This window comes from Condylura cristata, unplaced genomic scaffold (genome assembly GCF_000260355.1).
Source record: "Condylura cristata isolate star-nosed mole 26May11 unplaced genomic scaffold, ConCri1.0 scaffold00038, whole genome shotgun sequence".
Lineage (NCBI taxonomy): Eukaryota > Metazoa > Chordata > Mammalia > Eulipotyphla > Talpidae > Condylura > Condylura cristata.
This window is the reverse complement of record NW_004567139.1, coordinates 772,039-791,111: the sequence shown is the minus strand read 5'-3', so window position 1 is coordinate 791,111 and position 19,073 is coordinate 772,039. Positions and strand designations below refer to the sequence as shown.

Below are 19,073 nucleotides of genomic sequence, written 5' to 3'. Positions count from 1 at the left end.
CAGTCCTTTCAGGGTGTAGGGTCACCGATAGTCCTTTCAGGGTGTAGGGTCACCGATAGTCCTTTCAGGGTGTAGGGTCACCAGTTCATGTTCACTGTGTTGTCCCAAAGGTGGGTGCTTGTTAGTTCACCAGCTGTTACACAGACTGCGAACATTTTTCTTCTTGAGTTCGTATTTTCACTAGCTTATTTCTTTCTTGTTCAATACACCCGTGCAAGCCTCTCTGGGAAGGCACCTACATGTTTTAATACTTAAAAAATAACATCCAGAAAGTAGCCTGAGAGGACAGGGCCCCATCCTGTGTGACCATGCATTTGACCTTGACCATTAGCAGCAGTGACAAATGTGAGAGAAGAAGGTAGCAGAGGTGCGCAAGGCTCTCACAGCAGCCCAGCCAGTAGAGAGGAGAATTCTTGGACAGCCTGACCCAGGGTCCACAGTGACTGCCAGTTCAGGGAAAACCCAACTATGTGCCACGTCTTACCCTCCTTCCCCATCCTGGAGTGCTGAGAATAAAGAACATCTGCTTTGAGGCTTCCACGACAGTGGTCTCCCCAGCCCAGCTAGGTGGTTGAAGGAGCTGCTATACTCTCAAACTGGGGTGGGATGGCTCTAAGCTGGCCCTCCCAGATCTGGTAAACTCTGAACCTCCTAGGAATTCAGGCCCAGGAAGCACAGGGAGAAAGTTTTACAGCAGAAAGGGAGTAAGGTAATGAAAAGGAGAGAGAAAGAGGGGAAAGTTGGCATGACTGTTTATAACCGCAGCTTCTTCAGCTCTGCACCAACCAGTAACCAAAATGAGCCATAATCTGACTGGCCACAGACAGACACCATCCCTGTAGATCTCCACTGCCACAAATCAACTCTGCCCTGAGCTGTCCCTGTGTCCCCACAGTGCCCAATGAGTGTTCCAGAAAGAATGACAAGCCAAGACGAGGTCTCAATCCATGACCACAAGACGGACAGTTTAAACGCTTCCCCATCTCAAACCTTTACAGTTTTCTGGTATGTTTGTCTCAGCTAAAGAAACCCTTCCTGTTGCTTTTTCTCCCCCACCTTACATCTCCTCTTAAATTTCAGCCCCAACTATCATCAAAACCTTGCAGGATTCTCAATTCCCACCCCCCCCCCCCCCCCACCCAGATCTTAAGCAATTTCCTGAAAGCTCATCCTGGTTCTGATAAGAAATCCTCACTCAGTTATCACATCTCATCCCTTTCAAGTCCTAACCTGGTAGCTTGGTCCCTTCCTGGAAGGAGAGTTTTTGCTTTCCTGGTGTAAAGGCCTGGGAGGACATGCACCCGTACGGCAGCTCTCTGACAGCGGGGGCGGAGGCTTGACAGACACTTAAAGTGCTCCCGTCAGAGCACTTAAAGAAAATGGGCAGGTTGACTCAGTGGGCCCAGAGCAAGTCAAAAGTCTGCCCTCAGCCTGCAGAGCCTGGCTTGAGGCCTTCCCAGGGAGGTCCCGCAGCTGTGCCTCTCATGCAGAACAGATCCAGAGTCCCCACCCATTCTTCTAGCTGTCATTCTGAGAACGTAAACAAATGACAGCTGCTTTTGAAGCCATAACAGCTCTTCGCTTCTTCTGGGAGCCTGGCTGGCCGAGAGGCATTCTAAATCCTGAGAGTAAGAAAAGAAGCCCTGACTCAGCCAAAGGCACTATTTGGCCTGTGGTAAGAGGTCCAGGGCTTCAAAATACCAGCCTCCCTCCAACTGTGAGCATGGTTCTATTTGCTTAGGGAGAGCCCCGGGGGAATGTCACAAGGAGGACACCCTGCAGGGCCTGAGGAGGAGTAACAGGGCTGGGTGTCCACAGGACAAGCCCTCATCAACAGCTGTGAGCTTCCAGGGTGAATTGCTACTTTACCCAAATATATTCTAATCACTATTAACTAATTCTTTCCCCACATTTGGTTTTCGTGTTCCAGCTGACAAATGCTTTCACCATCCAGACCAGGTTTAAGGGCAGATCAGGAGAGGCAACCTAACTGAGAACTCAGGCTGGGTACAGCCTGTCTGGGTAGGACCAGCCTTTCCACCACGTTGACCTCCATTTCAGACCCTTTTCCTCAGGAAGGAACTGATGGCTCAGACTGCCTTTCAGAGAAGGGCCTGTAACAATTAGACACAATGAAAAGCAGAAGAGGTCCCAACCCACGTCTCCAAATGGCACCATGCATAACTGCAGCACGGTGGTAAATGCCAAGGGTCAACCCCAAGTCAGAAACCCAATGGGAGAACAAGACAGCAATAAGGTTAGGGAAATAACCTGACTGGAACAAAGGGTTTTTTTCTTTAAGACAAGCCTCTGTAGTAAAGCAAAGAGCTATGACTTTAGGGAACACAGGTATATCTGCTTCCGAAAAGGAGAATTCAACCCAAAGATTTCAAGGGCCTGGAAGCACTGTTTTGCTTCTCAAGAGCAGATGAGAACGTAAGTGGGCAAAACCACCAATCTTAATCTCTCCTAATCTTATACATGCAATTTATAGAGGGTCTCAGTAAATTTCTGGCACTCGACAGAGCACAATAAACCAGCGAACTGGTCCCCAAACTCATCCTGCCCAAGGGCTTGCCTAACCTCAGAATCACACTCAAGCCCCCTCCATGAAGCTCACGCATGTAACGGAAACAGACCCTGTGGCCTGCAGGCCAGGCCAGCTGACACCCTATGCTGGAGGCAAGTGGACGGGTGGCGAGGGGCTCTCAAGTGACTGTCCCTGAGGCTTCTGATTCTTCTGACATTGTCTATTTACCTGAAGGTCTGGGGTCATCACAGCCTATTAGTTCGTTGCTGATGAGAGCGGAGAGTCCCATACTTGGAAAGAGCTCCTGCTCAGAGACAGACACAGGGCCCGCGCCCCTCCAGCAGGCCGCGCCCCTCAGCAGTCAATCCAAGGTTGCCACTGTAACCCAGTCACAGTGCACTAGGCAGAGAAACAGCGCCGCTTAGGCTCAGCTCATCCAGGCCTATCATCCAAGACACGGAATAGAAGGGCTGGGCTTCCGGGTGGAGGCAAAGCAGAGGCCCACTGGAGGCTGGAGAACGCGCTGAGCTCAGCGTTCCTGCAACTATCCCAAGTCATTTCTATGTAAGAGGACTTCTGGGACGCCACGCTAGCCAGCCCAATCAGGCACTGCCCAACAGGTCTCAGTGGGGCTGGACAGAGGTAACTTCCGGGAGTGACAGAAGGCTTCACACGTCTGTTTTGGAGCCCAGAATGCCCTTGAGAAGAGCCAGGCTGAGAAAAGGTATGAGGTGGCCGACTTCTGAGCACCAGGGCGGTTTGGACTCCTGGTCAGGTGCACTCCGCTCAGGCAGTGATTCAAGAAGGCAAACTGCTGCTGGGATGCGGGCCCAGAGCTGCTCCAGGCACCAGGGAGAGGAGGGTGCTAGTAGGGAGGACTATGAGACAAAGGGAGAAACCAGGAAGAGTAAAGTTCTTTTCATAAAAAAATTAGCCCGAGAGATAAAAAATATACAAAGTTGACATTTGTTAAATACATCAAAAACAGGCGGAGAGACTCAAGTTGGCATCTGTCCCCACCGACACGGCCGCGGCAGGGACAGGGACAGAGAGGGCTGCCTGCGCGCAGACACACAGACAGATGGACGTAAGCGCAGCCAGTGCCTGGAATGCTCATTAACACGACAGCTGACAGACAAATACACAGAAACTTTTAATTGAGGAACCAAAGGAGAAGAGAAAAGAGAGAATATCTTAAAACTCAGCCTTGGGCTGAGGGACGCCACACAGCACTGAGGCTGGCACAGAGTGCTGGGTGATGGGCCAGGACTCCTAGAGCAGCTTCTGGTAACAGCGGGTGCAAAGCAATGAAAGACATACTGGCCACTGGAAACACGTTTCTTCTTACTTTGGGGTCGGGGCAGGGGCAAGAAACACACAAGCCCCTGCCTCGTGGGCACGGCGCCACCAGCACTACACTCTGAGGATCTCCAGACAGTTGTTGTAGCAGATGGCAATCCAGTCGGGCTGAGTCGATGCCCACTGCACGTTGTTGATCTCGCCTTCCGCTGTGTAGGCCAGGATGGGGTCCTCGATGGCCCGGGGCATTTGCTGGATGTCCCAGATGAGAGCCTGATGGTCATCAGCTAGGGACAGACAGCCGACGAGCAGGTCACAACTCAGCGAGTGAGGGTAGTGATCCCGGCGCTGGGGGCCGGGGTGAGGATGTCACAGCTCAGAGAGTCTGCCCACCCAAACCCCAGCAAGGGGGCTTTTATTTTAGTAGCTGAGTGAAGTGAGCCTGAGAAAGGTTAAGGCACTCGCCCTAGGCCATGGAGCTACACAGCCAGTTCATAACAGAAGTGGGACTCAAAGCAAGGCCTCGCTGGGTCCGGGCTCAGTCACTACAGCAGAGGTGGGACTGCACCTCCCTCACAGGCAGGCATCGGGAAAGGATGATGGGATGAAAATGACCCCAAAACATGTCATTTTAAAGTACTCTGATAATTTAATATGTCCCCCCTCCTGCTTTTTAAATAGCCATTCATACTTCAATGAGGTGTTATACAGATAATGAGGTAAAGTACTATGTGCTATTAAAAACAGTTTTTAAGGATTATGAGAAATACCAGAAAGAAGGTAGGGGTGTGTGTGTGTGTGTGTGTGTGTGTGTGTGTGTGTGTGTGAGAGAGAGAGAGAGAGAGAGAGAGAGAGAGAGAGAGAGAGAGAGATAGCAGAAGGAGATACATTAAAATGAGAACAGGGGTACTATTAGATGGCAAGGTAGTGAGTTCTAGTTTTAGTTCCGTAGTTCACTGATTCTAGTTCCTAAGTGACCTATAACGTGCTCATATAATCAAAATAAGTCTTGATTTTAGAGAAGAAAAGCAAAAGGCAGCGACCACTCAGCCTGTCCTCATAGCAAGCCCATCACTGAGACACGGGACCTCCATCAACCTCACCCCTTAGCCACGCAGGCCTCTACCTGATGGACTCAAACAGTAAAGGGAAGATGCTCTACCACTGAGGGTACAAAGCCATCTGGAAATCTGGATTCTTCCATCTCTCAAGCACAGGCAGGCTCTCAATTGAGTTCTTTTGTTTAAATTTCTCAAACTACCCTCAGATAACGGTAAGGATACAATTCTGAGGAGACAAGAGATGATCTCCTGGCTCCCTCCTCACCCCATTACCTGCAGTACAGATGTGGCAGGATGAATGTGGGGCCCATGCGATGCCATTGACACAGGCTCGGTGGTTGTTTAACCTGGCGACGGGTGTACAGGGAACTCGGACATCCAGAATCACTACCTGGAGGGACAGGAAAGGTCCAGAACTTCAAGGTGCGATAGAAATAACAAACCCATCGACCAAAACAACACTAAATAAGAAAAAAACTCTCTTTTTAAGTGTAACTTGTTCACTTGTGGATTTAAAGACTAATAGAGACAGAGTTTCTACTCTAAAAGCAGCTACAGGATTGAGGAAACAGGAAGCAAAGGTGACTCAGGTCTTCATTATCTGGATCTTAGACAACACAGGCCTTTACATGGGCAAGAAGGGGAAGAAGTTCAGAGTAGGCAAGGTCAGTTTGGTCAATTCACCAAATTCCACTAGGTGCATGCCCAGCTGGACAGGACTGAGCCCACCCCACACACACCCGAGGTAAGATCTGGAATGAATGTCAGGGGTCTGAGGCGCTGGCCACACCAAAACAACGCTGACCACTGCGCCACCCCCACACCCACCACAGCGCCACCCCCGCGTCCACCACTTGTATCCAGTCATAGGCCCCAGAGTGTCACTTCCATGTCTACTTGCTAAAGCCGGAAGAATCTGTCCAGACCACGCAAGGTGGAAGTGGCCTGTTCTTTACTCAGTGCCGTAAGCACACAGGATTTGGTTTACTCTTCAGATACAGCTTTTCTTGGCTCCAACTCCGAATCTCTACATACTAAAAGTCATTGTTCTAGATCAGGCTGTTTCAGTCCTGGCACTACGGACACTGTGGGGCTGTCTTGAGCACTGTAAGATGTTTAGCTGCACCCCAAACTCCACCAATGTAGTACACCCACCACCCCTGAATAGGGACAATTAAAAATAGCTTCTGATATATCCCACCATCCAGTGGGGCAAAAATGGCCCACTGAGGACCACTCATCTAGATCCACCAAGCGGTGCCCCATCTCGTCGGCCCCAAGTGGGGTGCTCACCTCCATTCCGTCCATGGCCATCGTGGCCAGGTAGTTAGGGTCCTGCTTGTTCCAGCAGAGGCGAAGCAGAGGGTGATGCTGGGGGTCTTCATAAATGATGGTGCTGTGTTCCAGATGGCGGAGGTCAAACATCCGCACGGAGCCATCAGCCCCCACCGAAGCGAACATGTCCCTGCCGCCCCCAGCACGACTGAACGCAATATCATAGACCTGATGGGGAGCAAGAAGCGCTGGTCAGATTCAGAGCCATCATCTCCTTCTCTGGACCAGGGAAATCTGCTGTCCCCCGGTCATTTAAGCCCTGCTGGTGACAGAGGAGGACAGTCAAGTCTAAGCGCTGGCACCTGCGAGCGCAGCATCAAAGCGCGAAGAACATCTACCACTACAGAATCTGGCTGGCGTCATCCCATGTCCCTGCTTGCCAAGTCTTCTCCCTCCAAGCCTGAGGTCACACTAAAGGCACAGGCTGACAAGATAGTCTTCCGCAGGCAGGAAGGGCTCAGTGGGAGCCAGAGCCAGCGGCTCACTTCTGCCAAGCACCAGACCGAGACCTTTATTTCCTGAGTCTGGTGACGTTCACTTGTGTGTGATCAGAAGTGGGTTGAGGACCATAATAAAGGAAATTTGAGAGGTAGAAGCAGCCGTCCTGTGGGCACTTACGAGCAGACACTGGTGCCACTGAGGAAGCCAGCCTGAGACTCCTCCGCAGGGGCCGGGGCAGCCGAGAGAGCACCAGTCTCGGCTTCATTTCCTCAAGCCCAGAGTGCCGGCCCAAGGCCTGCTTGCTGCTATGACCCACTCTTGGTGCTTCCCCAACTCATCTCTGTCACGGGAGCGCAGATTCCTGCAGGCTGGGCCCCAGGTCCACAGGCTGCTTTTGGCTGGTTTAACCATGAAGGCCCTAGTGGGAAACTGAATGGAGGGAGGCCAGGAGAAGCTGAGGTGTTCTGCTCTGTGTTCTCAAAAGCATGTCCAGTAAACTGGCCCCAGATTCCAGTAACTGCCTCCTCTATTGCTCCTCCAGCCTGTAGGTAGCAGCTTCCTCACTGTGGCTGGCTTCATGGCCTCACCATCACCTGCGTGGGCAATCCCCTGGGTTGATGCCCCTCTTTAAACACTTAGGATAGTTCTGGTATTGTGGGTTGAATTCTGACAGAGAACAGTAAGCTAAGATGTCAAAATACGGCAACCTGTCCTACTGGATGGTCAAGAGGGCTTCCAAAACTTGCTCTTTCTAGGACAAGCTCTTCCTTTGCCCCTTGGTTTGGCAGCAGCCAAGGCCAAGTGTTGTAACAGCTCCCATTTGCCATAGAGGCACAAAAAGCCAGAAGAGAACCCTTCACTAAAAATGAAACCTAGTCACCAATATCCCATTAAACCAATTCAACAAACAACCTCAAACTTCTGACCTGAGGTCAAGACACCCTTTTTATCTGTAGCTATAATACACCTTGCAATACAGGGCAAGACAGAAAAAAAAAAAAGGAAACAGTCTCACAGGAAACTGGGGCATTGGGCACGCAGTCACTCTGGGAGGAAAAGATTTATGGCCACTTTCCAAAAACACCCAGAAGAATGCTTTGCTTAAAGCACAATACAAATAGCTCTTGTTGCCCTTTGCAAAAACATAAAAGAAATATCACCATCAAAATAAAACAGACTCAATTCCAAATACTATTAAAAGTGTCCATATTAAGTGAACGCGCCAAAACTTCAAAGAACAAAGTTAGATAAAAAAGGATGAATTAGGTTTGTCTGCAAGGAAATTTTCCCTTTTCCTGCCTGCCTCCCAAAGAGCAAAAATACTTTAAGGTACGTGTTAGTCTACGATTATTTTTAATCACATCTGGCCCAAGTTTTTCTGTAAGAGACTGCTTATTTGTCTGTAACCCAGCTTTGGCAGGCTGCAGGGCAAGTGTGCACATCAGCCCCAAGTGTTTGCTGCCAGCAGTGCTGTTTTCTGCTGCTCGGACACATGCTGTTTTCTATCTAGTAAGACAACACCAGCATGATATTATGGTTTCCCACATAATTTACAATACAGCGAGCAGGCGGTCTGACTGCTCACAATGACAGCACAGAGAGCATCTGAGGAAAGAAAAACAGCCGCATCTTTACCTCTTTGTCGTGAGCGATCAGTTGAGTCTTCACATGACCGGACACAAGATTCACTCGTCCCAACACTTGCCCTGTCTCCAGCCCCCAGATGGTACAAGTTGTATCAATGCTTGAAGTACCTGGAAAAACCACGGTCAGTGATGGCTGACAGGAGTGAGGTCTCCACATGAGTTTCTATCCATGTGCCTACTCATCTGTCCAGCTAAGGACCCAACACACTGAAGCACTTTCTGAACACAGGGAGGGTATTGGGAGAGCCAAAAAGAGACAAGGACTCAACCCTCACCCTCGGACCTTCAACTCTGGCTGGGAGGCAAGATGCAGACATGAGCACAGCCCCTCACGCCACCTTAGGAACTAGTGGCCACGTGCCACATTTAGCTTCTTTCCCACTTGGCCCCATCTTAGGGTGACCGTGTATCCTGGGCTGCTGGTGAAAAGCTGTCCATGTTGTATCTGAGGAAGTGCTTCTTTGGGTCTCCAAACTGGAAGATGTACCCCTTCATTCCCTTACCTAAAAGATAAGGATCCACCTCATTCCAGTCAAAGGAGGTCAGAGGAGCACAGAAATCCGAGTTCTTATTATTGTTTAGCAAACATTCCAGCCTGGTCTCTGTTTCCCCAACCTGGAAGGAGAATCATTTTAACAAACCAGTCAGTCTTGTCTTCACAGCCTTAAAGCCCCATGTAGACTGTAACTGAGTAAATGTAAGACATGCGAGGAAAACATATGTAATCCAAAGAGGACTAGAGGAACTAGTGGAACCCAGGGGAACTCTCTGAATGTTCTTCCTTCCAAACTTTCTCCTCTGCCTAGCTTCTCCAAACTTTCATACCCAACTCTTTCTGGAGCTAAGATCCTGTCATGGTGCCCAACCCACAATCCACTGCTGATGGGGAGCTCAGCTGAGGGTAGGTGGTGATGCACTCACTTTTCTAGAATCAATGGCCTAGTATTTTGTCAATTTACTCAAAGATATCCTGGCTGTAAACAGAAGCAGAGGCCTAAGGTACCACCCCCATGGGCAGCTCTCCCAACTACAAGTTCACTGAGCCTCAGGTTTCCTGCAGGACTTCAAGGAAGCTTGGCCCGATTTCTGAGGAAAGCCCCTGAGCCAAACGAGGTCAGTCCAGATCGCTCCTACTGGCTTCCCCACCAGCTGCCAGGACACGCTGCTGCCCTGCCCAGTCTTACCCTCCACACTCGGAGATAGTCGCCACTTGTCGCCAGCAGGTCTGGATAGACACCTTTTGTGTCAGGGATCCACATGAGTTTTGTGGTGGGGTACGGATGGTCGAAAGTATTTCGGCAAATAAACTCCGAACTCTCTTCATCTAAACCAACAAGTTGAACCTGTAACACACCAAGATCAAGCCACATAAACTTCATTTTCCTCAGGTCTCTGGTCCACACTTAACCAGAGTAAAATAACTGGCTACAAGAGCAGGCACCTGGCCAACCAAGCTACAGCTCAGCTGAGGGAGCCCAAATCCGGGGGTTCAAGTGACATCGCACACTGCCGGCATCAGCAGAAACAAAATTCCTCTCTGCTAGCAAGAAGCGCGGGCATTCTAATAGGTGTGTAGTATAATTTAAGTTTAGACTTCCCTAGTAACTAATAATACTGAGCGTCTTTCATGTGCTTTCTTGCCATGCACATCTGCTCTCTGATGTTTGTTCAAATATTCTGTCTTACAAAATACTTACTGAACAGTTTTAGATTCAGAGCAATACTGGGCCTTTTGCCTCCTGCCTGTACCTGCATAACCTTCCCCACCTGAAATCCCCACCAAAGTGCAGTTTGTTACAACTGAAGACCCTACATCAGCAAAGTCCATAGTTGACATCAGCGTTCACTCCTTGTGCTGTCAATCTATAGGTGTGACACACGCATGTAGGATGCAAAACAGTCTCACCTCCATTTGTACTGGGTTGCTTTATTTACTGAGTTTTGGAAGTACTTTCTTTGTTCTGGTTATAAGTCCTTGGTTATATGTTTTGCAAATATCTTCTCACAGTCTATGGCTGTTTTCATTTTCTTTCAGTTTTTTTGAAACAGAAATAAAAATTTCTGACGTTGGTTCATCCTTTCTCTGTGTCCTAAGGAATCACTGCCACACCCCAGTCATACCCATTCTCCCTTGGTTTCTTCTAAATGTTTTCTCGTTTCACAAACCTGAGAAACCTGACTAGGGACCTGAGGCTACTGGGGGGGAGAGGGTAGGAGGGGGGTAGGAAGGGAGCAAGAGGGGAGGGAGCGCTGGTGACCATGGGGGAATGGACCTAGGGTACTGTGGTGGGCGATCCCACAGCTCTAAAACACAAAGACTTAAACCAAAGTAACCTCAATTAAAAAGAAGTTTTCAGGTTTTAGATAAATGTAGGTCTCTGATCCACTGGAAGTTCTTTTGTGATACAGGATGAGCCAAGGGTCACTTTTTCACATGTAAATGCCGAATTGTCTCATTATCAGTTTCGGAAAGACCCTTTTTCCTTTGATCACTTTGGCTGCTTATTGAAAATCCAGTGACCATGCACTTACCCAGCCTGCCACTGGTCTGCATGGCTAACCACTCAGCAGGAGGACAGCAACTTCCTGATGAAATCAGGGAGTGTAAATTCTCCAATTTTGTTGTTTTTTCCAGTCTGCACTTTTGCTTTGCTGTTTAAATTTTAGAGCCAATTTGACAAATTCTACAAAAATCCTGATACTCTAATTGAGATCATGTTGAACAGATAAGCCAGTTTGGGAAACTTGTTGTTTCAATAATATTGAGCTCTTCAACCCATACAGTATGTTTCTCACTTTGATTTTTTAATTTCTCTCAGCAACAGTTTGACCTTTTCATTGTACAAATCTTACCTTCCTTCATCAACTTAATTTCTCAGTGTGGGTTACTATAAAAACCTATTGCTATTATAAATGGAATTTCTGGATTTCCAGATATAGAATACAATTGTATATAGGATATAACTGTACATTAGTCTTGGCTCCTATAACTTTGCTAAATTAATTAGCTTTAGTAGCTGTTTTATAGATTCCCAAGGAATGTATATGTGTTTACCAATCATACTACCCATTTCTTTTAAAAATCTTCTTGATGGAACATACCCACAGTACCACCCTATACTATTTCTCCTTGTACTGTCTTGACAGCCCTCTTTCCAAAGAGAGTTTTACATTCTTGGGCTTCCCAACTCCAGCCCAAGATTCTAATTCAACAAGTGTCAAGTGGGCCCAGAAGTCTAGTCTTCAGCACTTCCCACGGGATCCGATTTCAGGAAGGTCTGACAACCTCTGCCCTCAGCATCAAACCCATGGGAGTCAGGAAATAACTGAGATTTGTCTTCCCTCATCTTCCTAGATAATTCATGTGTTTGCTGGCTTGTGTTTTAATTCTCAATGTAACTTACTCTAGCTTTTCTGAACCAAGTTGCCAAGTAAATATTGAGAAAAACAACTGGCTGTCACTGATAACACAATTTTTTTTCCCTTCCAGATACTAGGATGTTAAAAATTTAGTGATGAAAGAGAACATAAGTTCTCTATAAAAATCTAAGTAACACAAAGTGATAAATCTTCTATTAACTTTACCCCCAATTCTACTAACTCTCAAATCAGTCTGAAGTGTATCTTCTAATAGAGTTTGTGTGCATTTATATAGGTGTGCATAGTGTGTGTGTGGGGGGTGAGGAGCAGGTTTAAAAACATAAATGGGCTTGAACCACAAAATTTACTCTATAACTTGTTTTTTTGGTTTATTTGCAGCTTGCTTTTAACAAAACACCTTGCCAGGTCTCCTCATCAGTACAAATAGCTCTAGTTTAGTCTTCTACAGCAGACTGTGATTTATTTAACCATTCACAACTACTGTGGTCATAACCACACTGTTTTGCTATTATAAATACCTTGTACACAGATCCAGATGTTCTGATTAGATAGACTGCTAGAAATGCAATTGCTGAATCACACTGTAAATGTTTAAATGTTAAAAAGATTCTGTCAAAGCAGCTTCAAAAAGGTTGTTTCCATGTACACTTTCATTAACAGTATACAAATGCCAGCCCCCCCCCCCCTGTACTGACAGTGGGCACACTAAAAATAGTCGTTTACATTTTTTGCCAATCTGATGGATGAAAACTGGCATTTCACTAACATTTTTCTATTGAGGCCAAGCATATTATTTGCTATTTTTATTTCTGAATGGTCATTACTAATGTGAGTGATTGTGATGGGTCAGGTATAAGCACTATGCTTACTGCTTTGCAGGTATTACCTCACTTAACCCTTCGATAACTCCATGAGGGAGGTACCAGTACTTCCTATTTCGGAAGAGGATACTGAGTAAAGACATTAAGTATTTTACCCACGATCACAAAGCTGCATTTTAGATGTAGGTAGCCCCACCCCATAAACCAAGCTCTTCATCATTGTGATGAAAAATATCAACTTAAACCTTTGCCTAGCCTACTTTCTTACTAATTTGTAGGGGTGCCTTTGGTGGTAGATCTTGTAACTACATTTCCACTGTTCCATGATTTTTAAAGTTAAAGTCATATTTTCTACTTCTTAAGGAAAGTTTGGTACTTTATTTTTTCCTGTCATCTATATTTTGTATTGTGTTCGTACAAAATCCTTAGTATCGTTATCATTCTTCACACACCTTTCCCACATTACCTATGTCCAGAGTTTCTGTCCTTATCTATTACCCCATCCCTGAACCCTACAAGGACAGTAATGAGGGTGAGTTTTGTGTTTCAATCCCTACCATTACCTAGCTCCAACTGCTAAATAAACTAATGGTTAAAACCTGAGTCAAGAATGAGGCTAGATTCCAAGTGGGTCCAGCCACGCTATTACACAGGAGTAGGAGGGCAGCTCTCCAGCTTTTGCATTTGCATTCCTGCTCAAGTATATTATTCTTTTTTTTTTTTTTTAAGATTTTATTTTTGTGTAGAACTGAGGTGTAGGCCAGAGGTGCAGGGGGTGAGAGGAATCACCAGAGACAGTGGGGAGCAGAACAGGAGGATTTACTGAAATACACTGCTGAGGGGGGCCCTGGGTTAAGACACAAGAGGTCCGCTGTACTGTATGTGAGTTAGCTTCCTCGCTGGGGATGGAACTCAGGCCATAGTTGAGAGCACTGAGGCTCAACCCCTAGGCCACCAGGGGGGCTCCTTAAGTATATTATTCTCAGGTATTTACAGATCACAACCTAGCCTAATTTCTCACAACCTAGCCTAATTTCTCAGACTTCTTAATCTGCCTGGATGTCCAAAATCTTTCTTCACTCTTAACATGTAGAAACTTCCCTAAAAAATCTTTCAGTGACAATTGTTTTATGTCAATTTTCTGGAGATACAATTTGAATTCATTACTTCAAACCTCTTATTTCTATAAAGTCTACTTTAACTAGATAATTGTTCTTGTTTCATTTCTTTGGCCATCTTCTTCTGGGGCACCAATTAAACTTAAGTTAGATCTTTATTTTCTGCGTCTATATGTGTTCCTGCTGTCTATTTCCATTTCATTTTCTCAACCTGTCTTTCTTGCAATTCACTATTTTCAGCAGTTTGTATTTTTTACATTCCCTTTCCAATGTAGCTTTTAATTCTTTGATAATGTTTGTTTTCCCTTATATCATCTGCCTGAGTTCTATCTGCTGATGATTCATCTTCTGTCACCAAGACTTATTTCCTTGATCTCTTCTATTGCAACTTGGCACCCTTTATTTTCTTAAGTTTTCTGAATTGATGGTGTTGGGATTGCTCATTCATTTTTAAGAGATGAACAACATTACTCTAATGTTGGTCTTTACCTGCCACTTGTTTCCCAGTTTCACCTTCTTATGGTAATCTTTCTATAGCTAATGCCTTAGTACCTTTTGAATGAGGTGAATTCTTCCTAGGTGACCTGAGGGGCAAGAGGCCAGGGCCATTACCATTATTAGCCTAAACACTGAAAGCTCTCCACCTCCTGAGCAAACAGAGGTAAGGAGCTGCTAAGCTTTTAAATATTTAATCTCTCTAATCAATCTACCTCCATTCACACTTCTAGACAGGATGGCATGTCTACATTTCTCCTGTACAGCTTAGCTCCTCTTTTACGCAAGGTGTCAAATGGAGTCGGGTATGTTCCTGCTGCATGTACAGTGTCCCAAGGGATTATTGATCTTACCCACCAAAAACCTACCCTGAAGGACTACGTATGGTCTTCTGAATGTGAAATCTATAGCTATAGATATTCTTTCCATAGTACCTTCCTCTATCCATTTGATCTTCAACCTGAGTCACTTATGAGAACATAAGGAAAAGGAGCTGACTTCAATCATCTAACTGACAATATGTAGGTAACCCCTAAAATACTTTCTTCTCCATAACCTTCCCTATTGTTTTGCTAAATTTCTTCTCCCAACTCCACTGCCTTTTTGCAACTATTGCTTTATAACATTCATCCCAACATGTTACAAATGTCCCTGAAAAGAAAAGGCTGTGAAAAAAAAGTCAATTTAACTTCTGTTTAAACTGTGGAGAGTACTAGGTCAGGTGTCTTCTAAGAAGCAGATATGTCAAGTAAAACTTCACTCCTTAGAGGCATGGCCACATCTACATTTTCTACTTTATTACTTTCATGAAAAACATATAGAAGATATTTTATATTTCAAAAACATTTAAAAGGTGCCATGTCTATCCTGTCCTACCTCTTGGAGGGAGGGAACTGTATTTTACTTTATTATATACAAACACCAGAGTATGAAGGTGAATGCATTTAGGACAGGTCCACTTCCCAGCAAGTCCTCCCTCTTAAAATATAAAACATTTTATTATTGAATATTCACATTACAATTTCTTCCTAGACCATATGGATGGGGCTTTTGCAGGTGGGGCATTTAAATAGCAATCAGTTTGTCAGTCTTCTGACACACTACTTCATGTTTTTTCAGTAGAGTGTAGAGATGTTTTGTACTTTAATCTTTTTACATCCTTTCATACACTAGCAGCTGTTCAACTGCATAAAATTATTGTGTTAAACTGTGACCATGGATCCTAAAGAGCACATTAAAAAGAAAATTTCAGGGGCTGAATAGGGAATAAAAAAAAATTTTCAATTAATTTGAAACAAGAAGTCATAGAAAAGCACAATGATGATGTAAAAGTGAATGAGCCTAAGAATTTGGCTTTTCTAAGTCTACTAGCGAGCACTAAGTGATTCTGAGATAATGTTTTTCCAATTCAAGATACTTATTTTTAATTTCATCTTCTTAATGACAACAAAAATGAAATTCCAAGTTTTTATTGTTTTACTGTGTTAATCACAGTCTTTTATGTCTTACATAAGTTATGTGCTGAAATTTTCTAATTTTGTCATCTTGGAACAAATGACGCAGTATCAGTCTACCATTGGGTTCACATCGTGGCAGTTTCACTATACGATCAAGCCTGTAGGAGATTAGTATCATAAAGCAGGGTTTCCTGTATGTTTGTGTGTCTATATAGGTCATTCTTTAAAAAGCCCCAAGTTACCACAGTCAATACACTACTCTAGTTAGTGGAGTGTTTCCCCACAATTCTTAATATATTAAAGCAAAATTCTGAGAGAATAAACCAGTTTTTCTCAGTCTTTGCCATCTGTCCTCCCTTCAAGTTGGTTCCTGACTGATTAGTGTGGACCCATGTCTGCAAGGAGGGCTGTTTGGACAAACTCTGGAAGAATTCTTGCCCAGCACCCTGGCAGTTCCTGGCTCAGAGGCTGACCTCTGGCATGGGGGCCTCAGGCAGGCCAAACTACCTATCGGGCTGATTCATTCCTTGTTCAAATCACAGCACCTCCAGTATGTCTGCATGAACCAGGTTAGGGCAAAAACAATAAGGCATCAGCGCTTTTATCCAGCAGTCCCATGGAGGATTTAGTCCTCTAATTGTCTAGAAAAAAGAAGCAGGAAGTTAAAACCAGAAGAATTTTGCTTTAAATTATCTTGCTGACAGTATTGCCAGGGACTGATGGAGCACTGCAAAAGTTTAAGTATCAAAAACACCTGTGTGATACAACGTTTTTTCTTTATTACTGCCAATCTCACATCTGCTAACAAGGGCATCAGCCGGTTACCAAGTATCATCGCTGCATCTAAAACAGGGAGTATGTATTCCATACATATCTGTTTGATTAATGAGGCAAAAGAATGAGAATCCTGAAGGGATGCCACAAAGACTAGTAAGTTAAAATTAAATACCAGTATCAAAATTATTATACAAATACAGTAACTTCATTTTAAAAATCTCAGAGGAATCAATACAGGCTGACAAATATACATACTGGTGCTTGGTCTATTTCAAGAGCAAGGTGTTCTTATCCAGATTCACCACAGTGTTCATCAAAAAAAAAAAAGCATCTCTTCAGAAGCTCAGAAATGTTTTTAGGCACTAAATCTTAGAGCACAAGTGGTAAGCTAGTTAAGATCAGATATTGTCAATACTTTGGAGAAATAACCAGAGTGCTTATGTCAGAATTACTGTGTTGAAGCCAGAAAGGAGAGAACGTGAACTTAAACTAGTACATTCCAGTATGTGGGTCTGGCTATAAGAAGAGTCCCTGGGTCTTTAAAAGGCCAAGAAATGAACATAATGATTCTCTTGAGTAACTTTCTAAACTAAAGTCCTCTTTGGAAACAACAAAAGTCATGTGTACCTAACTCAGCTTATTCTCCTTAATTATATTTCAATTACAGGTACAGTAATGATGCTCAAATAATAGCTAACTTTTCTAAATCCTATGTTCCAGGTAGAGTTCCTAAGCCTATCATATACATATTACTCATTTAGTCTTATTACCCCCATTTTACTGATAAGGAAACTGAGGCTGCGGGTTGACTTGCCCAAGGCCACACAAAACTAGAAGTGGCAGGCCTGAGAGCTCAATGCAGGCACCCTCAAAGAGTAAAGTAAGAGTCTTTTCCATGGGTAGAAGAGTAGAACCAAAGTTTTAGCCCGAGTAGACGTGAAAGAGTCACACTCCTAGGGGGGCATCGGGACCACCTGTGTCTTAATCACTTGCGTGTCTCTTAAGTTCAAAAAATATGCAAGTTGCCAGGGATTCTCACATAGTATACTAGCGTTTGGAGAAGCACTGCCCTGCTCCAACACCAATGGTATTATGCTCCCCTAGCAGAGACCATAAAGAACACAATTACCGGTAACAGATTCCAGGTGTTCCTGGCAGAATCTGGTTCTTCATCCTTGCTATGATCCCCAAACTTAGCCAGACATGAAAGTCTTTGAAGTCAAGTTATTCTTGAAATGATTTAATTCTATTGCTCTAGGAACAATCTACTATAGGAAAGCATGACTATGTTAACCCGAAATTTGAAAACTGATCATCAAGTTTTAACAGCCAGTATCTATCTCCATAGTGAAAAAAAAAAAAAAAATAACTGTTGCTGGGCCTTTGCTCAACATCGATACGCTGTATCCATTCATGCTGGCAATCATCAACAGTACACAGGAAACTCAGGTCTGAAAAACCCAATCAATAATTTTTTAAATTCTCAATTGTGAAGTCTGGCACTTCCATGTAAGGTTTCTCCAAAATTGAGACAGAATCTCTGATTGAAAATGGGATACTTACTGACCATCTGCCACTGGGCACAGATCCTGCCCAGCTGGATTTTTTTTTTTTTTTAACTTGGGGTCTATGAACTTGAACTGGATGATCAGTCATATTTTCACTAATCTTTAACTGAGATATGGCATTTCCTTCAGTTACAAATGGAAGCAGCTACTCACAGTAGATTCAGTATCTGTGACTTTATGTACAGATAACTGGGTTTTTTTTTTATATCACTTTGTAATTGTCAAACATCACAAAATGTCATTTACCCTCATTACTACTTCAAAATTAAACTAATAATGACACAGGGTGGTGTACATGTTACGGTGTCACCACTTCTTAAAAAAGATTAAGATATTGTAAATATTATTGATTTCCTTCATAATCATGCATTTGAAAACATAATTATAAATCCACTGTGCCAAAGGTGTCCACAACACACCGGAGTTAAAAGCCCTGACTAGGTAGGTGAGGGCCTGAAAAAGCTTTAATATGCTGCACATCCTACAGCATGCCAGCAATTTAGACATAGTTAACTGCTTATTCGGTTACTACTGGGATTATCGGTCTGCATTTCACCACTAAGACACACTGTGTGCAAAGATGGAGCTCCAGGCAGTTGCTAAGTGAAAGGACAAACTTCAGTAGAGCTGCAGCAACTGAGGCTTGATCGCAGGCAGGCCATCGTTAGCCTGACTCAGTTTCTCTTCTCTTCTAGCCAGACTACTATCGCTTACCCATATTGACCCTGGAAATTTTTCAAGAAAAACTAGGCTTATTTGCTTTAAAAAGACTCAAGCCCTTTGAAAGGTTTAGTTTATTTACTGTTTTGAACAACAGATCCTTAAACAATAGCTGTAATGGTCATAATTGTACTAACGTGGTTTCCACATGTGGACCCTGAATTCTACAAGGAAATCTGCTGTCAGCATAGGCTGTAAGGAAGACAGGCACAGAGGTGAGAGAAAGGACAAAGCTGTGTCTTGCTCAGAACTCTGATTTCTGTGGGCAGTGGGTGACTTCAAGATCAGTGCATACTCTCTGGGATGTGTGTGTTAACTACGTCTGTAATGGTAATATCTGGGCAATAAGATCCAGTTTCACCAGTTTAGCAAAGGGAATTCCAAAGAGAACTAACTAGAAAAACAGATGTACTCCTAAAAAAAA

General features: G+C 44.5%; 1 protein-coding gene across 1 annotated transcript in view; it reads right to left on the bottom strand.

The window, feature by feature from the left end:
* Window positions 1-1,144: 1,144 nt before the first annotated feature.
* Window positions 1,145-19,073, bottom strand: part of DCAF7 (DDB1 and CUL4 associated factor 7) — a 19,532-nt gene continuing 1,603 nt past the window's right edge. Inside the window, exons 2-7 of the mRNA XM_004693424.2 lie at window positions 9,497-9,655; window positions 8,816-8,927; window positions 8,302-8,420; window positions 6,184-6,393; window positions 5,164-5,281; window positions 1,145-4,116 (exon numbers count right to left, since the gene is read on the bottom strand). Coding sequence (XP_004693481.1) covers window positions 3,944-4,116; window positions 5,164-5,281; window positions 6,184-6,393; window positions 8,302-8,420; window positions 8,816-8,927; window positions 9,497-9,655 — 891 coding nt within the window. The 3' untranslated portion in view covers window positions 1,145-3,943. The remainder of the gene's footprint in view (window positions 4,117-5,163; window positions 5,282-6,183; window positions 6,394-8,301; window positions 8,421-8,815; window positions 8,928-9,496; window positions 9,656-19,073) is intronic.